The 26760-nt window shown below is 43.3% G+C and overlaps 1 protein-coding gene across 4 annotated transcripts in view; it reads right to left on the reverse strand.

Moving 5' to 3' along the window:
- Positions 1–3533: 3533 nt before the first annotated feature.
- The window catches only part of LOC118776374 (phosphatidylinositol 3-kinase regulatory subunit alpha), a 28518-nt gene continuing 5291 nt past the window's right edge, over positions 3534–26760 (reverse strand). Inside the window, exons 2-15 of one of the 4 annotated variants that reach the window (XM_036526694.1) lie at positions 19177–19269; positions 18882–18956; positions 18471–18590; positions 17060–17261; positions 16749–16831; positions 8246–8348; positions 7365–7463; positions 7073–7253; positions 6762–6887; positions 6533–6675; positions 5296–5472; positions 5134–5208; positions 4849–5019; positions 3534–4445 (exon numbers count right to left, since the gene is read on the reverse strand). In XM_036526694.1, coding sequence (XP_036382587.1) covers positions 4256–4445; positions 4849–5019; positions 5134–5208; positions 5296–5472; positions 6533–6675; positions 6762–6887; positions 7073–7253; positions 7365–7463; positions 8246–8348; positions 16749–16831; positions 17060–17261; positions 18471–18590; positions 18882–18956; positions 19177–19269 — 1838 coding nt within the window. In that variant the 3' untranslated portion in view covers positions 3534–4255. The other 3 variants (XM_036526696.1, XM_036526695.1, XM_036526697.1) reach the window with 3 other exon arrangements.

Here is a 26760-nt window from a genome sequence, read left to right on the forward strand (position 1 = left end):
AAAGTAATATGTTAAGCTGCAATGTCACTGCACAAAATGCCCATATTTTGATTACTTTCACAACTTCTGTCATATTCAGATTTTTGTTATTAACAATTCTGACATTGGCCTGTAATTAATTTCATTTATTTACATGGTAAATACAGAACTATAAATTTTGAATGTATTGCAACTAATGTGCAAATTCTTTAAGTGTCTTGAAAAACACTACTATAGCATTAAGTATAAAAGCATGATTAGCAATTTAACATCCTCTGAACATTGATTTGAACATGAAAGTGAATGATAAAAGATACCTTATCTTAACTTACCTTAACTTGGGTCAGAGGAGACTCCTGTGTTGCCTTCTTCTGAAATAAAACCTAGACATGTCTTGGCTGAAACAGCTGTTTATTTTCTTTGAACAGACCTCAATACAGAATTGAAACAACTTTTTTTTTTTAAACAGGGAAATACTGATAACATCTTGAGCTCAACATAAGTGTTTGCTCTGTTTCTCAAGGGCTCCCAGCCTTGATATTGTTAAAAAATAACAATGCTGACCTGCATTACATTACTGGTATGGAGAGAGAATCCAGATAAATTGAAAAAGTGCCACAGAAACATTACAGAATCGCAGCTTAAGAATCTTCATAACCGTTACTTTCAAAGGGATATAGCGTACCAGGTCTAAGCAACCTTCAGTCTTTCCTTGCTTTGTTGTATTCACCAGTACTCTTGTTTACAGGACTCATCCACCTTCTTAATAAGGAAAGCCCAAGAGAAGAAAAGGTTAATCCACAGTTATTTCCAATAAATGAATAATTGTATCAATAAGACAAAGGAAGTCATCCTTTATTATACACAGTTCATCATATTAGCTTTTTATTTTTTTCTGTTCATATATTTCAAGCAGCTACAATTTAAAAAACATTTGGAAATGAGTTCAGAAAGAGCTCTTCCAATAAGGTGCAAAACTACATAATGAAAATGGCTGCTTTTTGCGGTCCATCCCACTGAAGGTCATATGTGGTTAGCTTATTTTGCCTTTCCTGTAAGACTCAGAGGATCCTAATCTGAATTTTACAAGATTTCATGTTGCATTCATTTCCTTGAATAATTGGTCAAATGCTATTTAAATGATCAACTTTAAGACCATTCTGAATGGATAGTTCCATCATTCACCACTGATTTTGTTTCATGTGTATGGGTGTGTTGATTACTATTATGTTTTTAAAAATTATTTGTTTTTATTGTAAGCACATTTGTTTTGGTACCTTAGCTGCTGCACCCCAAAAAGTTTTTAAATTGTACTTTTTAACATGAATTTTGTTTTTAAATGCATGATCAAAAATTGTTAATAGCACCAAAACAGTTAACACCTGCATTGCAATACCGTTTGCAAAAATGGTTTCTAAAATATGACAACCTAATTTTATATGTTTTCAACAGCTGATGTATTTAAAATTGTAAGTCCATTTCAGGACCTCTTACTCAGTTTTCTCCTTCTCAGTCTAGAAACTTCGTTCCACATGAGTAATTAATGTTTGGAAATGCAGGTTATGCTATTTAAAACTAAGTGGAAACTTGAAAAACTTCTTGTACTAGTGAAAGGCAAATGTGGAAACTGCACCTCAGTTGTAACAGATCATTCTCATACAGGACTACCAGTATTCTTCTTTACGTTGGTAACTATTTTACAACATCAATGATTGCATGTAGCCAAAGTGCCAGCAGTACTTTTTAACATAATAGATAACATATTAAAAAAAAAAAAAAAAGAGAGACAGCCAGAACAGGCATTGAACTTCAGCAAATTCCCTTATTAGGGACTTTTCATCATCTAATCATAAAACAAACACGTCCTTGCAGTCAACTCTCAGATCATCCATGCCTGTGGCTGACAAAAGTATGCAATGCACATGTTACATTGAATTAAAAGGAAATTTCCCCCTCTCTATATGTTGACATTAAAAGTCAGCACATCTAATGCATTCAAACTAGGTACAAACATGATACTACCATTAAATCCAGATGATACATGTCATTGTTTCCCAAATGTTCAAAGTTATTTACCTATTAACAATACATAGCATAGAGTAAGTAGCTATACGCTAATAGTTCTTTCACTTTGTATCATGCACTTTGCTGAAGGTACCTTTCTGGGAAAACAATTAAGGCCTGTAAGCCACATTTAAATAGGCTCTTCGCTCTCCAGCTAGCAGTCTTTTAAATGTCATTTGTTGATTTAAATGATATACAATAAAATAATGACGTTTCCCAATTCTGTGTTTTCGATCATCTGTGCCATTAGTTCCATTAGCCCAGATAATCAGGAGTTGACAAGATATTCCCCCAGTCAGTCAAGAGAGTGAATGAGGGAGGGACACTGCCATTTCAAGGACTGCTTAAATGCATTCAAAAATAAGTTTCTCGAGGAAAACAATGTATTCATCTCAATAAAATCAAAATGGAAAAAAAATGAAAATGAAAAAAGCTTAAACTAGCTTTTTGGTACACTGTTGTATACAGTGGTATGTATAAAAAATTCTTAAGGAGTTCAGCAAAAATTGGATAGAATGACTATCTTAAAACTACAGCAGTAGTAAAATATATGCACTATGAGGAACAAATATTCATTTGGGTAGATAAATGAATTTGGTAATTTATTTCCTCCAAGTAACAGTATTGATAGTTATTGGCATCACATGGAATTTAGCAACAAAATTCAAGACCAATATACATGAATTATTTCATCCATGTAAAGAGTCATAAGGAATTTTCTGATACAGAAAAAATAACACATGAAATAGGGATGACAAAGTAACATTTTCATCTCCTAAGCGATCATTTAAATCTTGCTGCATTCCAAGACACAAATTGCTTTGCTCTCTCTCAGGGAAAAAATGCTTAAAAAAATAAATGAAAGAATTTAGACTGATGTTTCTGAGAAGTTGGGTCAAATAGCATGCAAACACCAAGGTGCCCAAATCTTCAGATATGCACCCAGCCAGTTACAACATCATTTGCATCTAAGAATCTGCCTGTATGTACAGAGTGCCCTAGCTTCAAAGAAAAATCATGAACAAAACAGGTGGGCTTGGCTCTTCTGAAGTAACAATTTTACAGTATTTATACTGGTTGCTATGAACTCACTGCTTTCAAACTCATATCCTCCACAGGCACTGCATGAGGAAATGAGTTTGAACAAAAAACAAACCTAATAAAAACAGAGAGACAACTTAAATTCTTTATAGCAGATTTAAGATCTAGTTGTACATACAAAAAATTAAAGTATACTTAAACTGTGACAGCAACATCTGACATTTTGACACATAAAATATTCTCTTCCACACTGACATGACAAGAACAAAAACACGAAAAAACCTTTCAAGCAAATAAAAAGAGCGTACGTCAAGAGTACATACAAAATAAATCATCTCTGATGAAAAAGAATACCATTGCATAGCAGAATTCACATTTAAACTGAAAATGAGCAAATTAAGTTTTTGGTAATATAGGATTAATCACTTTGTGTTGATACATGTTGTCCTCTGAATATGTACAAAGTAACATGTACTCAGTCCCCTTAAGTCAAGCCCTGCTCTTACTTTCATTGTCCACTGCCCAGAGCAGGCTACCCTATAGGCTAGCGCTTCCCGCAAGCATAAAAATCTTCCCGTGAGTGTCTCTTCTGACGCACCACTCGTAGTTAAGTCCATTCGAGAGTCCATATTTCATGAAAAAAGTGCCATCTTGCTACATTAATTAGTTGATCCAATGTTCGTTAATGAACACTTTACACAAGTGTATGGACCACATCCAACACCAAACTGCTGTCTGAACCAGCCATTTGTCTCTCACACAAGCTAGGGGGGAAAAAGGGGACTGCTCAAAAAATGCACCTCAGAGAAGTTGGTGTTTGACATTCCAGCTGGTAGAGCTTAAACGAATGAGAAAGAGCACCACTGAGAATCAGCCCACTTTCCCTCCAATCAGGGATTCGGCGATCTCTGGTTAAATTTGTGCATTTCTTGTAAAAGCGCGAGAGACAGAGAACTTCATCCATAGCCGGACTGAACACAGTCACTGCGACTGAAATGTTTTTTTTATTATTATTGAGCACTCCAACGAATCTCCTGGGGGAAAAAAAAACGAAACCTGTCCCAGCGTTTCCGTGCCAAAGCCTCCTCCCTCGACCAAGGCGTTTCTTTCTACCCGTGAGGTCCCCGTCGTTCTTTCACAAGCGAGGTCCCAGGGTCGTCTCGCGAGGTGCTCATCGCCGCTGGTGCGCATACACTGGGTAGGCGAGCGTGACATTCAGGGAGTCATTATGCTGCACCAGCGAGGTGTGCTGATAGTGCAGCACCAGTTCTTTCAGGGAGCTGTACAGGTTGTAGGGCTCTGCGAATCCGTACCCTGTGGGCGTCTTGTTGATGACGCAATGCTTCACCTCGCTGTCCACTCTGAGGGGAAAAGCACAGGGCAAAATTACAATGCATCGCATTCTGTATGTTGTATGTACATATACTCATTAGCCACCATTCACTGAAAAGGCACTAAATGAAGGGAGTGTTGGTATGGACATACATAGTATTTAAAGATCACCTTCCTGAGGGACACTGACATGGTGCATGCCCGGTACATCCAGCTATACATTTTCCAGAGGGCTTATTTCTAAATACTTTTTCCAGAAAATTTTCCAGAAAATGCTACATTTACAGATTAGAAGTTCTTTCGGATTTCATTGGATTCACTGGGTAATTGGATTTTGAAATTTATGTGCATTAAATAAGACGGTAGTTTTATTTAACGTTTTTAGCTAGTCCTCCCACTTCGCAGGTTTCTGTCAGTGAGCTGGACACGTACACAACGCTGCAGGCGTAGCAGCCGGGCTTGCTGCTCTCCCGCACCAGGAAGGTCCCGTCTCTCTTTCCCCGGAGCAGGACCTCGGCCTGCACGCGCTTGATGTTGCCCAGCTTCCAGGTGCGCTCATCGTGGTGCGGGAGGTCCTCGTCGTCTTCCACCATCGAGTACTGACTGTAAGGAGACCAGGGAGAAAGCGCAGGGAGGAGTTAGCACGGTTTCCACCTCAACAGGCAGACATCGAAAAACGTGGAGGCAAACTAAAGGCCACTTGATGACGACACTTACTCTTCTGTGTTCTCATTCTTGATTCCCAGCCACTCGTTCAGCTTCTTCTGTCTGACTCCCTTCTGTGTCAGCCACCTGTGGTAAGAAAGGAAAGGGCTTTAGCCAACCATACAAAAACGCAACCTTTTTAAAGGGAAACGGAAAAAAGGGGGAGGAGCTCACATGAGATATTGGTCTCGGGTCTTGCGGAGCTGGATGAGGTCTGGCTTGATGCTGTTCATCTTCTTGTCGATCTCTCTGTACTCGGCCGCCTGCTTCTTCAGGTCTTCCTCCAGACGCCGCTTGCTGTCCACGATCTCGCTGATTCTTGACTTCAGCTTCTCGTAGTTTCCCATGATCCTGGGGGGAGCAAAGTGGATGCACGGCCTTTAAAAAAACAGCTCATTCACTCTAAGATCATTCAGCCCCTTAAAACCCTCTTCATGCACAGAGGGGTGATACAGAAATTGCTACTTTATTGGTGAAATGCTGACAATCTGTTTGTGAAAGGTTCCATGATGGTCTTCTCGTTATCATCTATAACTAACATGCCTAGGGGCATTCCCAGGGGCTTTCCCCACCAAATACAGCAAACGAAAAGCCTGCACTTTAAAACTGAATATTTACTTAACTTTGTTTGCAGAGTGTGTTGTGTGCTTTTTATGTATCCATATGCAGCAAAGCATAATGCACACTATATTTAACGACATACACCGAAAAAACTCATTAAGGGGATTAACAGAGTTGCTGACAGGCTGGCACACTCAAAAGCCTACCGCTGGAATCACAACGAACTTCTGCCAGTATCAAACAGCCCTATCCAAAACGACTAGACATCTCATAAAACAGCATCACAATCACGTTGTTTTTTTTTTCTACACGCAACACCACATTCCTTTTCAGATACAAAAACACTCTTACAAGGAGGTGTTCCATTCTGCGTTTGAAGCGTTAGTGTTCACACAGAGTCTGTGACCTCATTATGCACCGTTGTAGTGAAACATGTAGATGACACAATGTGCTACTTCCTGAAATCCGATTTACCAGGCCAGCATACAAACTGACACCCTAACGGACATGTAAAAGCAGACGAAAACAAGTGCACTATCACAGGAACCGCTTCCCTTGGGCACTGACAGAGACGAATAATCCTAATGGACACGCAATTTGAATGCAAGAGACCCTTATTTTAAAGTGGAAACTCTCAGATTCTCAGAGACACACCGCTGTTGATGGGAAATGTGGCATTCTTATGGAACGGTCTCACTCTACTCTGCTAGAGCAGAGACAGCGAGAAAAAGCAGAACTTTTACTGTCTGAAAACATGACACAGTGCACTGAGATGGCCGCACGCCGTTTTTTTTTTTTTTTTTTTGCATCGTCATTCTGACCAGACACATAGACGTCCACAGTTAAATACCTCTGAATCTCCTTCTCGTTGCCCTCTCTCCTGAACTTCTCGATGTACTCCTTGCTGTACCGTTCCTGCGTTTGGCACTGCTCCTCGAAGATTTTGATTGTTTCATTGAAGGCTTCAATAGCTGTCCGCTTCATTTGAATTTCCTGGAAAAAGCGCAAAATCACTGCTCAGGAGCCTGTCGTACACCTCTAGACAGACCAAAGCTTGTAAAACAATTCTGCACACCGACCTGTGATGTCCGTGTGTACTCTTCATAAAGCCGGTCATACTCCTTGTTCTTTTCCTGATACTGCAGGTGGTACTCGTGCAGCTTTTTGCCGACCGCTTCTATGTTGTCTTCTTTAACCACCTGATCCTGCAAGTTAACGCCACATGAAAATTTAAGCGCTGCAAAGTGAATTTCATAACAACATAGTCAAAAAATTACCAGTTCAAGCTAGGTAAATATTTCTGAATTTTTTTCCTTCAACAAGGGATTGTTTAAAAATGAACTGCAGGTTTATTAACTGCATTTTAGCTTGTGGCGGTGCAGCCCTTTACCTGCTGGTGCTTTGACACTGGGTACAGCAGTTTCACGTCCAGTTTAGGGTTGTACTGGGCCAGAGATTCGTGCCTGTAGTGATTGATGAGCTCCACCACAGAGTTGAAAGTCAAAGGGTCAGAGAACCCGTACTTCCCATCGCGGTGGAAAATTTTGATCAATTTGTTGTTGCCTCCCTTCCTGCAAACCGGGTTAGACAGAAATTCTTGAGAAAGCCGCTCAGTAACCTGGCAGACACACTGCGATGCTTGTTCCCTCTTCACTCCAGACAGACAAAAGATGGGCACATACCTCAGGGTAAGAGTGTAGTCTCCGTGCATTTTTGTAGAGGCGTCTCGGACCAAAAACGTACCATCGGCTGTATCTCTCAGTTTCTCATTTACTTCCTCCCTTTAAGACGTACAACAAAGGAGAAGTTTAGAGTGGTGCGCTGCCTTATCATTAGCGCTGCAGATATGATTCAGCTTAACCGCCCAAACTGGGACAGCAAACTAAATTAAGATTGTATCTGCACTGGCAAAGCAGCACGTAAGCATCAAAAAGGATAATCTAATGTCCAGTTCCTCTTCATCAGGCAAACATCAATTAAATGTCTTCACAAAGGATGAACCATTAATTACACAAGATAAAGCCCAACGGATAAGGATTATAAAAATAGCTTATAACCAGGCTTGGTGTAACCTTAAATCTCTATCAAGTCCTCAACCAAATTACAATTAAAGAACACTAAAAGTAACACATAAAAAAATGCCAGAGTCCGAGTACCATTACATTATATGAGCACATCAGCTCCCTGACCTAAATCTCAGTTAAAACATGAATCTTCATGTTTAGGCATGGAAGGAATTGTTCCGCCTTGTAACACGAACTCTGCTAACCTTGTGACACACATTAGTCTTCATTTGGGACCCTTGGTGAGACACAAGAACACTGTAATTATGCATGCCTCCCCCTCCCTTTTCTATTCTGGTTCCACCTCACTCATCGCCGGGCCAATGCCCACAGCTCCGAATTTCATGCCTCGTACCAAATCTGTCATGGAAGATTCCCCCGATTTCCCCTGCCCCGCTGAGAGCCCTGCAGCAAATGTGGAGCCCGATCTGTGGCTCTGACTGACCCGGGAACATATTGGGTGGGGGAGTGGGGGCGGGGGGGGGTTACGCCAGACCTACCTTGAGATGTCTCCCCAGTACCACTCCGAGTCTTGCAGAGCCATGTTGTTATTCATACCGTTGTTTGTGACAGGGGCGGCCTTTGGCGGTTTAGGAGGCAGGGCTGTAGGCACGAGAGAGTGCAAGGGCTTAACAAAACATGCCTGGGAACGGACATGCACAATTGGCTAATTACGAGATGCAGCCGGCGTCTACCGATGCGTCAAACAGTCTACCCAACGAATACATGTCAGGAGGAGTGAAAAATAAGGCATTTGGGTTGACGGGATCTTATTGGCTGCAACCGTCTGATCCGATCTCATAAATAAATAAAATGAATGCGCCGAGCGTTAAACTGCTGTACATATGCAGTGGCACCTCGGTCTTAAAATAAGGTGACGAGGCTGCAACAGGAGACTGTGTGAACGTCACAGCTGCATAGCCCCTAACAGAACTGCAGGAATATATATACAGTGTCCTCTAGGTTTATTCATACCCATAACTAACTACGCATGCTGCAAAAGGAAAAGTCACATATTGGATTTTTTTTTCTGTTTAAAAAAAATTGCAAACGTTATACTTGAATCCTCATAGCATTACCCAGAGCAAATTCAGATTTTTCACTGATAATGAATTTTAACCCAGAAGAGAGAGTCAGATTTATTCGCTCCTTTAAATAATCTTTAAAACAAAATCAGGAAAAAAAAAACCAATACCACCACGCTGCTTATCTCAAGCTCAACGGAAGCTTCTAGAACTACACGGGCATCGAAGGCTTCCTTTCCCCCAGCAATATCAAAAGTGGTAATGCACAGAAGAGATTCATCAGTATCATGCATTGTCATGGTGAAGATCAGACAACTCCACCAGCTTAAAGAGCGCTATAAAGGAGTTCACAAAAGGCTGAACATACCACTTTCCACTGTAGCGTCTATTGTTACGGAGTCTATGGCTACTGGGACAAAGGCAACCCTGCAAAGTACAGGATGTACGTCCATCTCACCACCATGGACTGTAGGACTAGTGCTTCAGAGGGCAAGTGTAAATCCAAAGACAACAGTTGGGGATCCGTCGAGCAAACTGACATCTTCAGATTACAATGTGTCAGAAACAAATATTCAAATGTTGAATGTTGCATTCATGGTTCCATCACCAGGAAAAAAGCCTCTTTTGAAGGCAAACGACAAAAATGGGCAACATGAATTTGTCATACTATGACAGTATGTCTTATGGTCAGGTGAAGTCAAACTCGCTTTTGGGAAATGGTGACTGGCTTTATGTTTGGCATAAAAATATGAAGCTCATGTTGAGGGAGCAATCATGTCCATGGAGCCTTTGTTATGACAGAGTTGTAAAAAATCAACACACAGGACATGTTGTCCAGAAACCGGGTCTCCTCAGCCAACAAGCTCAAACATGGCTGCAAATGGACGTTCTAGCATGACAGTGATGCAAAGCGTTCATCCAAATCCGCAAGGACATGGTTAAGTCCACACAAAGCAAATGGTCTCAACTGATCTTTCTCACCTCCAAACCTCAAGCCAATCAAACATTTGTTGGTTGAACTCAAGAAAGCAGTTCACAAACAAAAACCAAAAGATCTGAAGGACCTAGACCTAATTCCTCCAAGGAGAACTGTCAAAAATGACACAAAAATGATGTGCAAGAACCTAAAAACACTACAGGAGGCATCAGTGTAACCCATTCCAGAAGAGGATTTACAAAACACTAGTTATAGGGTGTGAATAAATACAACCCTGCAATAAAATTATTTCTGAACAATGCAACTTTGCATTTTGCAATGGTATTAGATTTAGATTGTTTTAAAAACAAGCAGATGAAACTTTTCCAATATGTGTATTTTTTCTGTTGTATAATATTTTTTCTTCATTTTTCGTCAGGAGTATGAATAAATGTATAGAGCATGCTGTATTTTTAGAGAAATGCAGCAGCTGTCATGAATTCAAAAAGCACAAGAGCCACCTTAAACTGATTACATAAAATAAAACATCCGCGGCAGTTTGCTAGAATGCTCCCCGACAAATCCCCCCCCCCCCCCGCAACTCCTTTCCACCTGATTTAAGTGTAAGGTTTAAAGAATTTTACTGCTTGCCAGCAGTGGCAAGGCAACCAAAATCAGCAAGTCAGAGGGACTCGTCTCCACCGCGTCGAAGACAATGCGTTTCCTGTTCCCAATCTGGAGTATGATGTAGTCGCAGATCACAACGAGGGCAACTGTTGCCTGAATAAACCATGGCTCTTAACATTGTGCAGCCTGACTCTGTGCATAGTTTTTACTGGGGAGAACAGTGCTGGCATGAGCACCATCTGAGAAGCAATCAGCTCGTGATTTAACCAAAACAAAGCCGAAGCCGATCCTGGTACGCAACAAGACATGAAGGACGACAGAACATCGCAGGACCGCTGAAATAAAACCGAAGAAACCTCTCCGAGATTCAATAAATTCATCCGTTTCCTCCTCCACGTCTTTACTTGCTCTTCTTAAAATGTTTTCATGTGCAAGTTCATGTTACTACTGTAACCGATAAACATATGATGTATACGATTAATTACGTCAATGACATTTACCTGCGGGGGTTGGCCAGTCTCTTTAGAACATGAGGAAGCTGAAATGCCAAGCTATTTTTAACACGCAGAACTGTGCTCCTTTGTCTACTATAGTCATTCCGCATTATCATACAGGTATTCTGCTGCAGTACGTCCAACAAGGGTTAATTTTAGCTGAGCAGTGCCAGTCATCAAACGCCACAATCTAATCATGTTCACACACAGAGCTATATGCACCAACATATTCTGCAACGTGTACACCCACAACCATGAAACCAGCTAATAACAGTATATCCTCTGTGTAAGCCTCAAGTGCAAAGCAACAGCAAGCAACCTACAAAAAAAATTAAAAACACACACCCAAAAATACCTGTAGTGAAAAGGTTAGGCCCACCTAATCAGAAATATTAACAGCAGATGATTTCTGACCTGTTCCCACAGCTGTCAGAAGGAAGCAAAACCCTTGACAATGAAAGGCTTTCAGTCACACAGCTGGACTGCAGTGTTACCTGGCGGTTCCATCTCTATGTAAAAGAAAAGGTCTGACCCAAAGCCCAGTTCAGGTTTCGGACACTCTGTCTCCAAATCTTCCATGTTCAGGACCGTGTTGTACATTGAGGTGGGAGAGAGTGGTATCCTGACGATCGGGCACAGTGTGGAGACCAGAAGTGCCGCTTCTCTGAATGGGTGTCTTGGAGATAATTTTTAAAAGCCATAGAGGACAGCTCGGTAATGCATTACATCACATACTTCGGCCAATCACGTGCCGGGCTTGTCACCAGACCCCTCCTGCCTCACTGCTGCATCTTTCATGTCCTCTGAGCAATGATGTCATTTAGAAAGCTCGCTGGTTTCTATTCCTTCTCGCACACACTCGCTCTCTCTCTCTCCCACTCGCTCTCTCCCTCTCCTTCTCTCTCCCCTGTGCCTTATCTCAAACTGCGTGCAAAGCCAGCAGATACAGGGAGCCGGGGAAATATCTATGCGCCGGCTCTCCCGTGCCCGAGTGGAAATGTATCCGTGGAAAGAAAGAAAAGAAAAGAAAAAAAAAAACTGAAATAAAATTTCTGTTCAGCGGGAGGGAACGGGTTCGCGGAGCCTCTCTCGGCGTCTCTTTCCTGCGCGCTCATCGCCCCTCTCCCTCTCACCCCACCCCTCTGCCCGCTCCGGTTTTGTCCGTCCCACAGTTGGCAGTCAGACAGGATCTGCTGTGCTGCTGCATCACGTACGCTGTTACAGCTACTGCATGGCTGGGTCAGCGCTCTCAGCTTTGCAAGACCCACTGTAATCCCGGAATGTGACACTCAGTAAATCCACAGGAACAATACTGAATACTGAGTCTGGAGCACAGAGCGGTTCACAGCAGAGCTGAGAGGGGACAGAGAGGCACGCAGACACTGTTCTGCCCTCTCCCGAGAAGCACGGACTCAAAGCCAGCCTTTTAGCAGAAGGTCCAAAGGTACAGCCTTTCAGAAAAATGAGTATTCGCAAATGCCATTTTGTTTCTTTTTTACTGAAAAAGAAAGAAAGAAAAAAAAAAAAAATCTCCCCTTTCATCCAAGAGTAGCGTGGGAGGTCAGGCATTCGATACCCCCACAGAGGCTTCAGAGAGCCTGTTCCTCAACTGCTTCAATGGCCAGATCAGTCCGTTTCGCTCCCCTGCACGTTCTGCACGCTACCCCCGATATGACCACACAGATTTATTTTCAGACAGTTATTTTCCATTCACTCTGCACCCCAGCAAAAATAGAACTTTAAATGCCAGTCACGAAAAAACACAGACTGGCCGTCTTTGTCGTTTTGCTTATTCTCCCGAAAATTCTAACTGCGGCGCATACTTACGCTGAAAGCTGCGCATCTTCCGTAACTCCCAGCAAACTTCCCCAGCACTGCAGAGAACGGAAACGGCCCCCAAATCATGTCAAATCTAACACTCGTGAGTCCTGAAAAATGTTCCCACTTCTCTGGCTTGCACTTGGAAGTGGGGTAGTTTTTATTTTTTCCTTGTTCTTAAAAGGTGACTAGAGTTCTCCTAATTAAAATCCAGTAATCCACTCAAGTGGCAGGTGTTACATGCGACAGCCTGGTAGATCTGCTTCTCCAGTTAATGATATAAGGCTGGCTGGTCTGCACGGAGGCTTCAGATGAATGGATTCCTCTCAGTTAATGAATAAAGGAGGGCAGCCTTGCGCGCAGGCCCACTGTGGACCCAGCGCCTCCATGGCCGTTTCCCCTCCTGTGTTTGCAGGGAGTCTTATGATTAACTTGTGCAGGTTCAAATATTTGCTGATCTGGGCACACTGGGCTGGGAGAGGTAAGAGGTGGTGGTGGCCAAGAGGGAGGAGGGCAGAGAGAGACGCGCCGACGTCGAAGCCAGCGCAGGCTAACAAGTCCTCGCTGTGGGACAGACTTTCTGCGTTTCCAGCCAACCAAACTGAGCCGAGACTCTTTGTGACCTTCTTAAAATAGCCCCCCTGTAAATGACTGGTGCCTGAAACACAGGGGGCACACATGCACACACGCTTACCTAACACACCCACACACACACACGCACGCACGCACCCCTTTCCGTACCATCCGCACGGAGGAGAGGCCCGAACATACTGCGTCTTGTTGCGCGTCTGAATGTCGGATGGATCACATCCAGTGAGCCGCGCACAGGAAGGAACTTGCGGAGTTCAGCAGAAAATAGAATGAAAGCTCTCCTTGTGTCTGGGCTCACCTCGGCCGGGTGCCCTGCCCTAGCTGTAACAAGCTCTGTGTGGCCTCCCTTCCTATCCCCAACAAGCCTGCAGGTGCGAATTACTGACAGCCGAGCGCGGCCCATGCCAGGGCACGCTATAAATAAGCCCTAACAGGTAATAAAGGGTTTAAACAGCCACACGCCCTATAGCCCAGACCGTGGCCCCTGTGTCTTAAACACAGTCTGGAGATGGCTTTCTGACTGGGAGGACTGCACCAACGAAGATTTTCTAGTCGATATTTGCCCAACTAATTGCCTGATTACGAAACAAATTGCTGCAGGATATTTTTCGTAACTACTGACAGGAACACACAGCTGACAGAGAAGGAACCTTTTCAAAATTCAAGTTTCAAGTCAGCCAGGAGCCGCGAACTGAACCGATGGAGACAAAGGTTGACGTCTTGGGTGACATTTACACCTTCTTAGTCCATCCAATTCAAAACTTAGCTGCACTAAATATAGCAGAGGCTCATTACACTTCTGAAATGTCTGTACTTCCAACTTCCCCAAGCTGACAGCCTGTTGTACACTCACCCATAAAACACACATACAGCCAGTGGTGACATTAGCGGTGAATTCTGCACCATGTATGACAGTTGTAGCTGACAGGCTCAAGTCCTTTTGTCACTTAGACTTATGTTCTGGCGGTCTTCAACAAGGACAGAAAAATCACTCAATATGATGTTGCAATCTGCCATGTGCTGCATTTCGACTGGTACAGCCACTGATACAGCAAGCGTTAGCTATGCATGCATATCACCAATGTATTTAGTTCTACATGATAAAAATTTGTTGTCATGGTAATAAAATTCTATGAGCTCCACACTGCTCTTGCACTCCAGGCACTAGTGCACACAAATTGATCGCATCAATTATGAAACCCCCATTCACTTTCAGCAGATTGTGTTTTGAAACTGTATAACATTTTATATACATAAGTCCTTAAATCGCAATATAAATTCTTGACTGATCATTAACAGATGTTTCAGTCAAACCTTAACTGACAAAATGTAATCAAAGGTTCTTACAAAAGCAACACAAATGGAATATTTATACAGATAACTCATATTTCTCCACACATTCTTTTGTACTTCCTAAGTTAATGGAAGAAAAAAAGGGAACAAAATCAAAAATCAGCACCTGGCAATAAGATATGGAGATAAACAGTACTTGAATGGGGTACGTGTTCTGAAATAAGAACGCATACTTTTTGACATTATGTTTCAGATCTTAATGAGGAGTCATGCTCTGTGCTATGGTGGAGGGTGGAAAATCTCAGTGGCCTGTGGGAGGGGTGGAGAGGATGAGTTGAAGAAATGGCAGCTGGGTTCAGACGCTGCCATTTGGCCTGCCGAGGGAACAACCACCACACCGGACCTCTCTGCCCCTGAGCATCAGGTGCCCCCTCCCCGCCCCCCAATCCCCTCCGCCTGAGGGACTGAGGCCCTCCAGACAGATTTCACAGTGTGCGAGTGTATCATAATTGTGGACTCCGCTGGACGGCAGGCTGGCCAAGTTATTGGCAGTTGAAAGAAATGTTGACTTAAATGGCTGTGTTGGAGATGCAGCCAACGAGGAGGCAACAGCTGCAGTCAGCAAATTGCAGGAGTCGGCGTATGGGTCATTTACATAACGTCTGTGGTGCCGCGTTCGAGAGCAAGCGGCGGTTTGGTTACCTTTGCCTTGCCACCGTGTTCTTGTGCATTCACGCCGGCTAGTGTATTGCAGCGTGTCTCTCTGCAAGGACAGCTGTACCGGTTCCATAACATTTTATTCAAATCAGGAATAAAGCATCTTACTGTACTATGTTCTGTGTTTTGTCAGCTATTCGAATAGCCACAATGACAATACAGTGTTGTAAGCCTTCTAAACATCATCGGTTTTCAACAGTTATAGCTATATACTAAGCAAAATGGTAGTCTCACATTTGCTTTTGACCTTAAAGGCCAGCAGTGGTAAGACAGCACGCCCCCCACATTCACGACGTAGGACAAAAATGTCCACAGCGGGAAATTCTAATTAACCACAGTTTCAAGACAGGTTTCTTATCATCCTTTCGCACCAAGCGTTCATGTGACGTGAGAAAACACTTCCTGTTTGCGTCTATTCAAATACGCACATTCAAATTAGTTTCAGACACAGAGGTACTGTATGTAACATACTACCATTCAGAAAGGGGCAATATCTGTATTATGAACTGAAGCTTCTTGATATGCGTTCATGAAGAAAGGTACCAATAATGAATACAGTGAGCTAAAATTACTGTGACATTTGAAGCCAAAGCTAGATGAGGCGTTTCCACTTAATCACAGAAAATGCTAATTAAAATGAAAGAACTTGAGCTGAAACTAATCACAAGGTCTTGATAGCCTGTCACATGATCCAAAAAGAACAGAAAAGCTCACCATCGGCTTCACCGTTCTTTCTGATGAATCGCAACAGTGTAATTTCAGTCTCAAAAAGCAAAGAACAAATCTAAACCCTTATTCAGACAGCAGTCCTAACTGAAACCAGACTTAAGAGGGGCAATTGAATAACTTTATACTCTAATAACTTTATTTCTTACAGAGTGTCTTAGCTGTTAATTATAAGGGCCCATCAGTCAATCAATTGCTTTGTCTAACGGGATACACTGAAAATCGTCTGTCACTAATAAGTTTACAGTTTTTATCCCTCACATACTCCATTTGCAATCTAATAAATACAGTACAAAAAGGTTTCTGTTGCTTCCCTACACGCATCGTGAATACGCCAGGCCTCCATTTAAAATATCAAATTGCCGTCCATTCACTTAAAATGCAACCTTTTCCTGTTGGCAGAGAGTGGGTACACACAGCACTCCTGTGCGGAAACGGCTCATACGTGGCATTGCTCTCTGAATGGACACAGTGTGCTGCGGTGGCCGGACAATGGCGGACCTCTCCGCTCAGCCACAGCAGCGGCGGCCCCGCTTTAACATGGCAAAACAGGGCCGGCGACCAGCACAGCGCCCCCCTGCAGCCCATCTATTTTTTTGCGGTCATCTTACTGTGAAGCGTTTCTAATTCTGTCATTTCTGTGAGTTATTTCTAGACCTGTAAAAACCCACTTCCCGTCCCAACTATGACAGCTGAAACCTTCCAAAAGACACTCACATCAATACAGAAATGAAAACAAGATGACAAACCCTGTTGCTGTAATTTCTCAAACCAAAAGCTGATATTTTGAAATTACCTGGAGCAGCCTGGTGGTCATTACACTCACTGGTGACCAGGACTTCTATAATCCTAACATGGGATTCTTGGCTGGGCTCACAGCTGAGAAAGACAGAAAAGAAACCAAATTAGTTACCTTGTTCAGATCAGACCGCGATGGCATTACTGAGGAACTTCACAGGCTAGCCGTTTTACGACGAACACCCCAGCCCTTTCTGAAATAAGGACTGCCTAAAACTCGAACCGTTTGCTCTGCCAACAGAAACAAACCGAATATCCACCCTCCTGTCTGAATGTACAGCCCGTGAAACCGCTCTCCGATACCCCTACCTTGCCGTCTGGTGTCTGAAGAGCAGCGGTCCGAAGATCTCCCCCAGGGCCCGGGGGCTGAGCAGGTTCTTCACGCTGCCCTGGCACACCCGGCAGAAGTGTTTGACGAGGCAGTGGAGGGCCAGCCAGTACTGGGGCGGCAGGCTGGGCGACCCGGCGATCCGGCGGAGCAGCTGGGCGCACTCCTCGGGGTTCTGCACCTCTGTGGGTTGGCAGCAGAGGAGGAGGGTGTCACAATCCCGCACGAGGGGAAAAGGAAAAAAAGAAAAAAAAAAACCCTAAATCACTCCCTCGCCGTTTCGGATTAGTCCCCGTCTCGAAGGGACGGGAGCAAGAGAGCCGAAAACAATGCACCCTGCAGACTGCTAGCTTTAGCCGCAATGAGATCGCACGCACCAACAACAGGTCTGAGCATGGGGACACTTGCAGGTGATTGGCTGGCTGCAGATACAGGAGATAAGTTCTCGGGCCTGTTTTAGCTTTTACCAACCGCACGTTTCCTGTTTCTGGCCATGTGACAGACAAAAGCAAAGGCATCAGCTGTAGAGAAAAACCCACGATCTTCTGCTGAACTTCACGAGGCACTTTCCACTTGCACTCGCGACTTTCATCTGTGGGCCTTGCATTACAGCTTATTGAGACACCATGTCCAATGACTAGTAACAGGTAGGGTTTAGACTTCTATTACAGATTAATGATGAAAGAGATCTTTCATAGTGGACTGTTGCTGGGAGGGTGTGTGTGTGTGTGTGTGTGTGTGTGTGTGTGTGTGTGTGTCGGGGGGGTGGCCAATGTAATTCCAATTGTATACAGATGTGTCAAAATATCACTACGAAAACATTAGAACAAATGAAACAGGAGCATTAATACTCAACTTCGGCTTCGACTGCGGTGGTAATCAGAAAACCAACACCTTTCCATCTTCCATATATGATGCATGTCTTTATGCAGGTACAACACACCCATGGCAGATAAAATCTAATGCATTTTTGAGAGGGAATGTGGACAGTACAGTCTGACTGCCACCGTACCCACAGCAGCTCAGTCTGTGACAGACACGCAGCTTCACAGTGGCCGTAGCGGAAGCGCTTCTGCCAAAAAAATCCTTTTCCAGCACGTTCTTTCACCATCCGATTTTAAAGTTTGCCTCTGGCCGGGACCATCCCCCTGGGGATCCCAAAGGAATGCACCTCCATTTCCGCAGTAAGAGGCGAGAGGCTCGTTCCCGGATCAAAGGAGTCGGGCTGACCCTTTTTAAAATAACACCGCAGTAGCTGTGTCAATACTGTGGTTGCATTTCCCAGGGGGGAATCTAAACACCTTCTCTTATTTTAGCTCACTGGAGCTTTTTTAACCAGGTGCTGCATGTACCAATCGTGCCGGCGTGGAGACGTGGCTGTTCTGATTTTACCTTGCGCCACATGTACCATGTCACTTTGGATGGAGGAGGGAATGACCGGGTTGGGCAGGTCTTGCAGGTATCTCCAAAGACCATCGCACAACGCCTGGAGATCCACCTGTTCCAGGTCCACTAACACAGCAAACAGACATATGACATTAGGGGACCGTGAAGTCACACTTTAAAAGACATTTGTTATACATAACTACCAACACAACAATTACAGGCATGTGTTAAGGGAGTTCCTACCCTCACTCACTACATCCCAGTGTAAATGATTTCATTTTAAGCTGAAAGAATGCATCAGAGGCCTACTGCTAAATCTTGATGAAGGCTCAATTGTAATTACACCCCAGTCTAGTGTGGAAGTAAAAAGTAGCTAGTAGCCAGTAAACTACTCTGTGTGGTGCATTTGATACTCACTACTATCAAAGCCCTGTCTGAAATCCAGTCTGCTTCCCGCTGTAAAGGTCCTGTAAAGCACAGGGCTCTCCAAACCTGCACGTCAGAAAAAGGCAGAATTAGCAGAACAGTCACCTAAGTGATACAAGCTCCTGCACTCGCAACAATTATGATTGAGTACCTCAGGAGCACCTAGAGTTACACCATTCAAAACACTGATGGGCTGGGTATTCCAGGATTATCCAGACTTCCACCATTCAGAATGCACACTCCCAGATTACCCAGAGTTCCACCACTGAGATCCTCCTGCCCTCACCTTTTCTCTCTAAGGCCTCCAGCAGCTTGGCCAGTATAGGCGGCGCCGTCTCGGGAGGTGCGAACTGCTCCGTCAGGTCTGGCAGCGATGAGGCTGGGGACGAAGAAGCGAAAGAACAGCCATGGTTATCAGGGAGCCTGGCACTGCACCGGCGTGGCAGTTTAAAACATAGCCAGACATTTAACAGCTCCGCCAAGGCTCCAGAAGCCGTTAGCGTAACCGAGCCAACGCTTCTGTGAGTCAGTCCCCCGTTTCGGAGAATCCCAGAGGCCCAGGTCCAGCATGCGTTCTGACCCTGCCTGGGGAGGGGGTTTGTCCCCGCCGATCCACAAAATCCCATGGCCCGCGTCCAGTGTATGTACTCGGCTCCCTCTGCCAGGGCGGTCACATGCATACCCACCCGCAAGGCACCCAAACATGTGAGGGTAAAAAGACTTAGCCAGTACCCTTGCCAAGACACACACACACACACACACACACACACACACACACTCACACACACATGCATACCCACACATACTCACACACCAACATGCACACACATGTGAGCAAGCACACACACACACACATTCACGTGTGCACACACGCGTGCACTCGCACACAAAAGTTAACCACAACCCATCTACCCAATCTGTTCCTCGCTGTCAATCGAATCCATTTAAGGCTGCGGCCAGGGCAGGCCTGGCATGTCCGCCTCGCGTGTGCAGAACAGGAAAGGAGGATCAGAGCGGGGCGCAAGACCAAAGATCCGGGCGTGCTTTGAGGTGTTCACCGGAGCCCGGGGCACGCCATCAAAAAGGGCGCGAGGCCGAATTGTTCAGATGTATAAACAGCAGCCAACGGCTGAGCAGGTTCGTCTCGGTTCCTCAGACGTTAGCGCCCCAGGTGAGGACATGAAACGGCACAGGGCTGGCGCGGGCTTTATTTAGATTTGCGAGGAGGAACTGCGCTGAGGCCCTCTCTCTCTCAAAAAGGCCAAACTGTGGAGGCTGCCGCTTGAAATTATGAATAGGACCCCTGTTTGGAAGCAGCAAGTACTGCCTTCCTGATTCAGCAATTAGCTGAGCCAGGGGTAGAAAAAATAATGATGACTTTTACAGGTTAATTATTATTATTTTGAAGGGGGGGGGATTGGTTCCTTTCCAAATTTTTTGCCCATTAACGGTGGGTTTTTTAACGGAAAGTGCCATTAATCAGTGTGAGAAGTTTGCCCAATTACTGCCCAGGTGGTTGTCTAAATACCATATCTGCTGGTATTATATACGGCCTATGCTTCAACTCTGTTACCTACAACATGAGATATTTAACAATGCAGTTTCTTATTAAGTTAATTTACACAAAACAACTTTTTCTTCACTTTAAGATATTTAAGACAGAATTAAGCTACGACATTGCAAATAGGCAAGTTCACCATGCATCAGCCATTAGAGGTAAAGCTCTGCTGAATGCAGACAGTCCAATCTTGACTAAAAGGAGGTATTTCTGAGATTTATCAAATTGCTAAGATATCCCAAACTGCTAAGGACGACTCCCGTAAACTCTCACAGTAAACAGGATTCTAAATATGAACTTACACAACTAAATGTACATGAATTGTAATACTGCATAAATCCACCACTTTATGGGTCATACTTTCACTCTAAAAAATTCATGATCTTATGCAGGCACTATTTGGCACCGCAGTATAATGTTGTGACTGAGTTACTTGTCTTGGGTTACTTGGTTACCAGTTACACGAGTACTGGACAGTGAAATGAAACTACGGCAAAGACAAAAACAAATTATTTAAAAAAAAAAAAAAAAAGAAAAAAAAAATTCAGAACACAACTCAATCACCCTTTTGCAAAAAGAAAAGCAAAGTAAAGGAAACCCGCACACTGGCGATTTGACACAGAAAACTACAATTTAATTTAAGTCTTCATGTACTCACGGCATGCTGCTGTTTAGGGTGACTGAACCCAATCTCTTTACCGGGAACTTCAATGTACTTGTCAAGTCTTAAGTTACATCTATCATTTGGTTTGTACGCAGACCAGTCACAAAGCAGCCATCCATTCAGAGGCCACCCAGGAGTCAGGATCCTGGACTGCACTCTACACTGCGTTTATAGATGGAAGTCATGAATATCACACTGATATCAAACTCACTTCCCCTATTGGTTCTAAAATCCAAAACACCCTTCCAAATTGTAGTCTGCGAGTACTACACTAGGACCAGCCCAGTGCCCTGGTTACAGCCACTGCCCTTGTTGTACAATGGCTGTGGGCTCAATGCCCAGCTGAGTCAGACCAAAGACTATAAATTAGATACCTACTTAATCTCTGTCTGCATTATACATAGATAGAGGCAATGGCCCAGCAACAGCCTAGTGTTCTGGTGATAGGGCGTTTGCTCTATGTAGGCCAATCTGCTTTATTCCACAATCAGGATGAGCAGTGCTGTTGTGAGAATGTTTACATACATTTTACAAAAATAAAACCAAAAGAGGATCAAAACACAACAGCGCAATTATTTCTAACATTTCATTATAAAGCTCTCACTGAAGAGTACAAACTTAACATTGTACTTCTCAACAGCCTACTGTACACCTGATTAGGCGCTATACATACATGTACAACTCATTTTTTTGCTCTTGGCTGGTCTCATATAGTTTGATAGAACAATTTCAACAAAAGAAAATGTTCTAGGCAGTCATGCTATTTATACTGTTAAGGAAAGGCCCAGTGAATAAGTTGTCACTTGAAATTGCTTTAATGCACCTGCCCGAAGACAATAAACTCACAATGAAGATAAAACCAAGAGTTCATCACTCTCCCAAAACCAATAAGAGAACAGCTGTCTCTGTAGCATAAACAAGCAAAAACTAAAATGTAAGCCTATTACAGGCAGACCTTGAACACAGCACACTCTTGCTCTCTGACAATTAATCATTTGCTACCCTAGGAAAAATATCCCTTCCTCCTCAACAACAGAGGACCCACGAAGTAGTTCAGAACCGTTTCAGACTGTTTTTTTTTTTTTTTTTTTTACAGCTGCCTTCTGAGCCAATCACACGGCTGTGCTCCAGGACTCCAGGACGCTCAGCCAATTAGAGTGCTCGCTTACCCTAGCAACCAAGATCGGGGCCCCATAAGCCAGCCAACACAAATCTGCAGCTTCATGCCTATGTGCCCACTCTAAGGAAGTGAGTGCAGCTGCAGCTGTGGTGTGGAAAAGTCTCCGTTCAAACAGTATGTCTGAACACCCTGAACTTCAGACTATGGCCAGGCTTGTCAACAGCACACCATTATTCATAAATTGGCACACGGTTTACACAGGGGAATTCTAATGACAGCGTGTAAACCCGGGTTGCGAGATACAAATCTTACCCCAGTTTCCTTTTGTTCACAATAAACACACATTTCCCCAGTGAATATTATGGACTCATTTATTTAAATACGTATGTATCAGAACAGTATGCAAATAACGTAAGGAAGAAAAAGTAATAATTTCTTGTTTGTGTTAAAAATGAAAGCGGTGGACTGTTAGGTTAAGTAACCGCCTTTGTTTAACTTACAAATACCTATAAATTCAAATACCCATGAACACGCTGTGCTGCAGCCTCATACTGCTTGCTTATCTACCCGTTCTATGCAAAAAAGGTGATCAGGCTTTGACTTGTTCCATCCTGAGTCACATGAACACGTCACATTATAGGCCACTTCCTCAGCACTCTCAGCAATTACAGGCTAATGCCTTCAGTTGGGAATTGATTATGGAACCCCTGCAGCAAGAAACTACAAGTCCTTGATTACTACTAGCAAACTGGATAAATAGAAGTGTAAGTGCAGATCAAAAAGCGTACTTTTCTGTGCCATTACACACAATCAAATGGTCTACTGGTGTTAACTGTGAAACATATAAGAATATCAACTAATTTACATATCAAGACGCACGGGCAAGCCAATAAAGATTCATTCACTGAGTAACGACAAAAAAATGAATTTCCTATTAGCTTATACAAACCATAAGCAACAAAGAATTCTCTTTAACAGGTCCTTCAGCTAAACCAATATGGTCGAGTAAAAGCTTTCTATAAATGTGGCGGCAGAGCACACGATTCAGAGGGATCCAATAATGTGAGCACTTATGGTAAGCAGAAGTACATATGAAAAACCCCGCACCTCACAAGGTCTTAATGGAGCGCCCGGTGTAATACGCCTCAATCATCCATCCATTTTGTGCACGCTCCTATGTACACTCCTATGTGTCATCATCTGATGGCAGCCTGACAGCAGAACATGGCTATTCACATTAACAGAGCGAGAGAAGCGTTTGCGGCGTACACAGCTGGGGCAATGTCGCCACCTGCAGGCTGTGGGCATGAACTGCAGCAGTGGGGCGTCCTCCTGACTGCCCTCATTTGAGCAAAAACCATGGTGAAGACACTCTTCCAAGAGTGAGAGGCCTTGTTCAATTACATCAAACAATATTTGTAAGGCAAAAATATTCTTGCAAAATAAAACCACTAGGTTTTTGCTGCAAGAAACCTTATCAGCACTTATCTCTTAACTGGTGCTGCTAAACATCACAATATCTACTGTATGTTCCCACATTTAAGCATTATTTTGATCTAAATGTTAAAGTACATTGTTTTGCTTCCACACAACTAGCAAATTAATTTGTACAGATATTCAATGTACTTAAACTACTATAGCACAGATATGTATATACAAATAGGATGTGTCTTCCTGGCTACTGTAGCCCAAAAGAACCCACTTCTATTTTAATCTTTCAGGTGACTGTTCTATAATATCGGCAGCCTACAACTTACACCAACCAGAGAGACAGAGAAAAATTTACAGGGTGTGTGTATCTATGCTTCAACCACAACCCAACACAGCTGTTAACGCAAATGATGTCATTGTCATTACCACTGTTGCTGATCAACAGCAACACAGCCTGGGTTCCAGACAACAGACTCAAACACAGACCCTGCGTCTGTGTCAGAGGGGTCTGACATGGATGGGGGCTTAGCTCAGGGCTCTTAATTTCAATGCACTAATTGCCAAACCCAATTACATCATTAATGCATGTATGATGCCGCTTCAAGGACAGCAATATGCAAAATGTATGGTTCAGTGGAGGGTCGCTAGCCATTTGGATTAATCTGAATTCCAGTGTGGCCACATCCCACTTTTTTGTTGTTTTTTTTTCCCCTTTTTTTTCCTCCAGATGAAAGTCGAACACGTCCTTACATGACTGAAGCAAATTGACTTCAGGGTGCATTTTCATCACAATGTAGTGAAAGGCTACATTAGCAATAGCTTTAAGACATACCATGCCAAAAAAGCATAGCAGAACAACAGTGAATGAGGGGGACCAAAAGAATGGCATGAACCAATTAAAATCAATCACTGCCTTTACTCAAGGTACTCTGAGCGCCCAGTTCAGCCCAATTCTTTCTGAAAACCTTTCTGTTCCAAAAAACCAGAAACATTTACGAGTGCTGCTCTCACTGCTGCCTGGGTACAGATATTCTAACAGTTTGGTTTACCGAGCGACTCAACATAATGTTCAGTGATTGCGTAACACCAGGACTCTGTGCAGGAGGATCAATATTCAAATATACAGCTAATGTTGTTCTAATAAGAGAGAGGGACAGAGTGGGTCACAAATCAATTAATATATTCAAATCAATACATTCTGACCTGTCACAGCTCTGGAAACTGACACAAATCTTGCATACCCACCCATATGAACGATCACTTTGTGATGAAACCTCTCTCAAACTAAGATACTCTCATTTCTCGAAATGCTGAGGTCTTTTTTTGGTATGTGAAGCAGCAAACATGCCTTACTCCCCGTCAGGTTTGGGCATTTGAAAAGTCAGCCTCACGAGGCAATCACGTAATGAAACACACATGTACACAGGCACATAAACGCTGCCTATTCCTGGAACAGCGTTACCCAACATATTTATGGGGCTCTAAATAGGGAAAATGTTTCAGTGTGGGCACAATCCGTTTCAAAATGAATGACAACTGCACCAAGCCCCTGATCAGACTGTTAGGCAAGATGCGAAAGTAGAATTATCCAGCTGATCAACTCGTTAAACACCGCCTGGTAACCAGCCATAAACAGGTAACCAGCCCTGAATTACGGTCCCATCTGTACACCAGCTAACACCAACTCCGTCATCTTCAAAGAGTTCTGCTGTTCAGTATGTCAGATGAGAATGGGAGGCAACTGCCATTCTGGTGAGCTGCACTCACTCACTGCAGGTAAGCAGTAGTTATTCCACACCTACATAGAAGTATTAGCCTTTCTTTCAAATCACGGACAATAAGAGTAATAATAGGTTGACATCACAAATGGCAAGAGTTTTCCATGTTCTGCAGGGCAGAACAAAATCCTGAAAACTTCACCCAAAAGTTGTTGGCAGGAGAGGATGACTTGCAATCAGGCATGTGATTGGCAAAGGACAAAAAAGCAGGAAAATATACAGAGTGCAGAGCACAGTGCAGCTGTGTCTCCAACCCCCAACTTTTCAATTCAAAAGAAGGCCTCAAAAAACAAATACATGGCAGGACTTTTACTTTCTGAAGCCGGGGTGTCCACCTCTGCTAATAATAAACAAAATTTCAACATATTTTATAGAACCTTTTAACCCTTTTGCGCGTATGGTCACACCGGTTCAATTAGCCATGTAGCACATAGGTTTATGCTAAAACCGCTGCAATTAGAAAACTAGACTGGAAAAATTCTAGCTAATTTAGCTAAGCTTTGAAGACAACATTAAAAATATCCTCCCCTTTCATGTACAACATGTTCTGGAATGACAATAAAAACATCCTTATCCTTAATGGCAACCGCAAATTCACGTTTAGGTGCCTGGATTACAGTTGTTTTTGTGAATTGCAGCAATCCATTTGCTTCTCTTTTCTTTAGCTTTCGGCAGTCTGTAAAAAGAGAGCTCCAATTTCTTGTTGAATCTATTTGTACAGTCAAGGAGCATCAAAGAGCACAACAGCTCTTTCCCATTTCAGATGTGTTTTTTGTGTTTTCGCAGCATTCAAGCTGAATGCTAACGCTGCCACTCAGTGGGCGTAACCCGCAGTGACTCTGCCTACTGTGACGTCACGTATATAACCTCTATGTGTAGCCTAGCAGCTCATTACCCAACCCCCACCCAATTTTTTTTTTACGGATCTGCATGATTCACGTGGGTCACATTTTCAGGTCAGAGAATCCGGAATTCCGGATTAATCTGGAAAAATCACATCCCTGGTCTATATATTCCCAAATGTTTAAGTTAAAATTCAAAATGGGCCGAAACAATAGTGGGAAAATACTTCACACCCTGTGGCTGGAATGGGATCAAGCAAATATGCATTACATGTTGAGGCCATAATTAATCAGTGAGATCAAGAGGTTTAACAGAGGAGAAAGAATTAAAGGACAAGAGTCCCTTCAGGGGACATGAAAATGATCTGCCCTGGGACGGCACTGTGTTTAATCTGCATGTCCTTGAAATAATTATGACCCCTCGGTCTCAGAAAGTATTCAACATATAGCTTACATATTTCGAGAGGTTTCATAAAG

Source organism: Megalops cyprinoides, chromosome 4 (genome assembly GCF_013368585.1).
Source record: "Megalops cyprinoides isolate fMegCyp1 chromosome 4, fMegCyp1.pri, whole genome shotgun sequence".
Lineage (NCBI taxonomy): Eukaryota > Metazoa > Chordata > Actinopteri > Elopiformes > Megalopidae > Megalops > Megalops cyprinoides.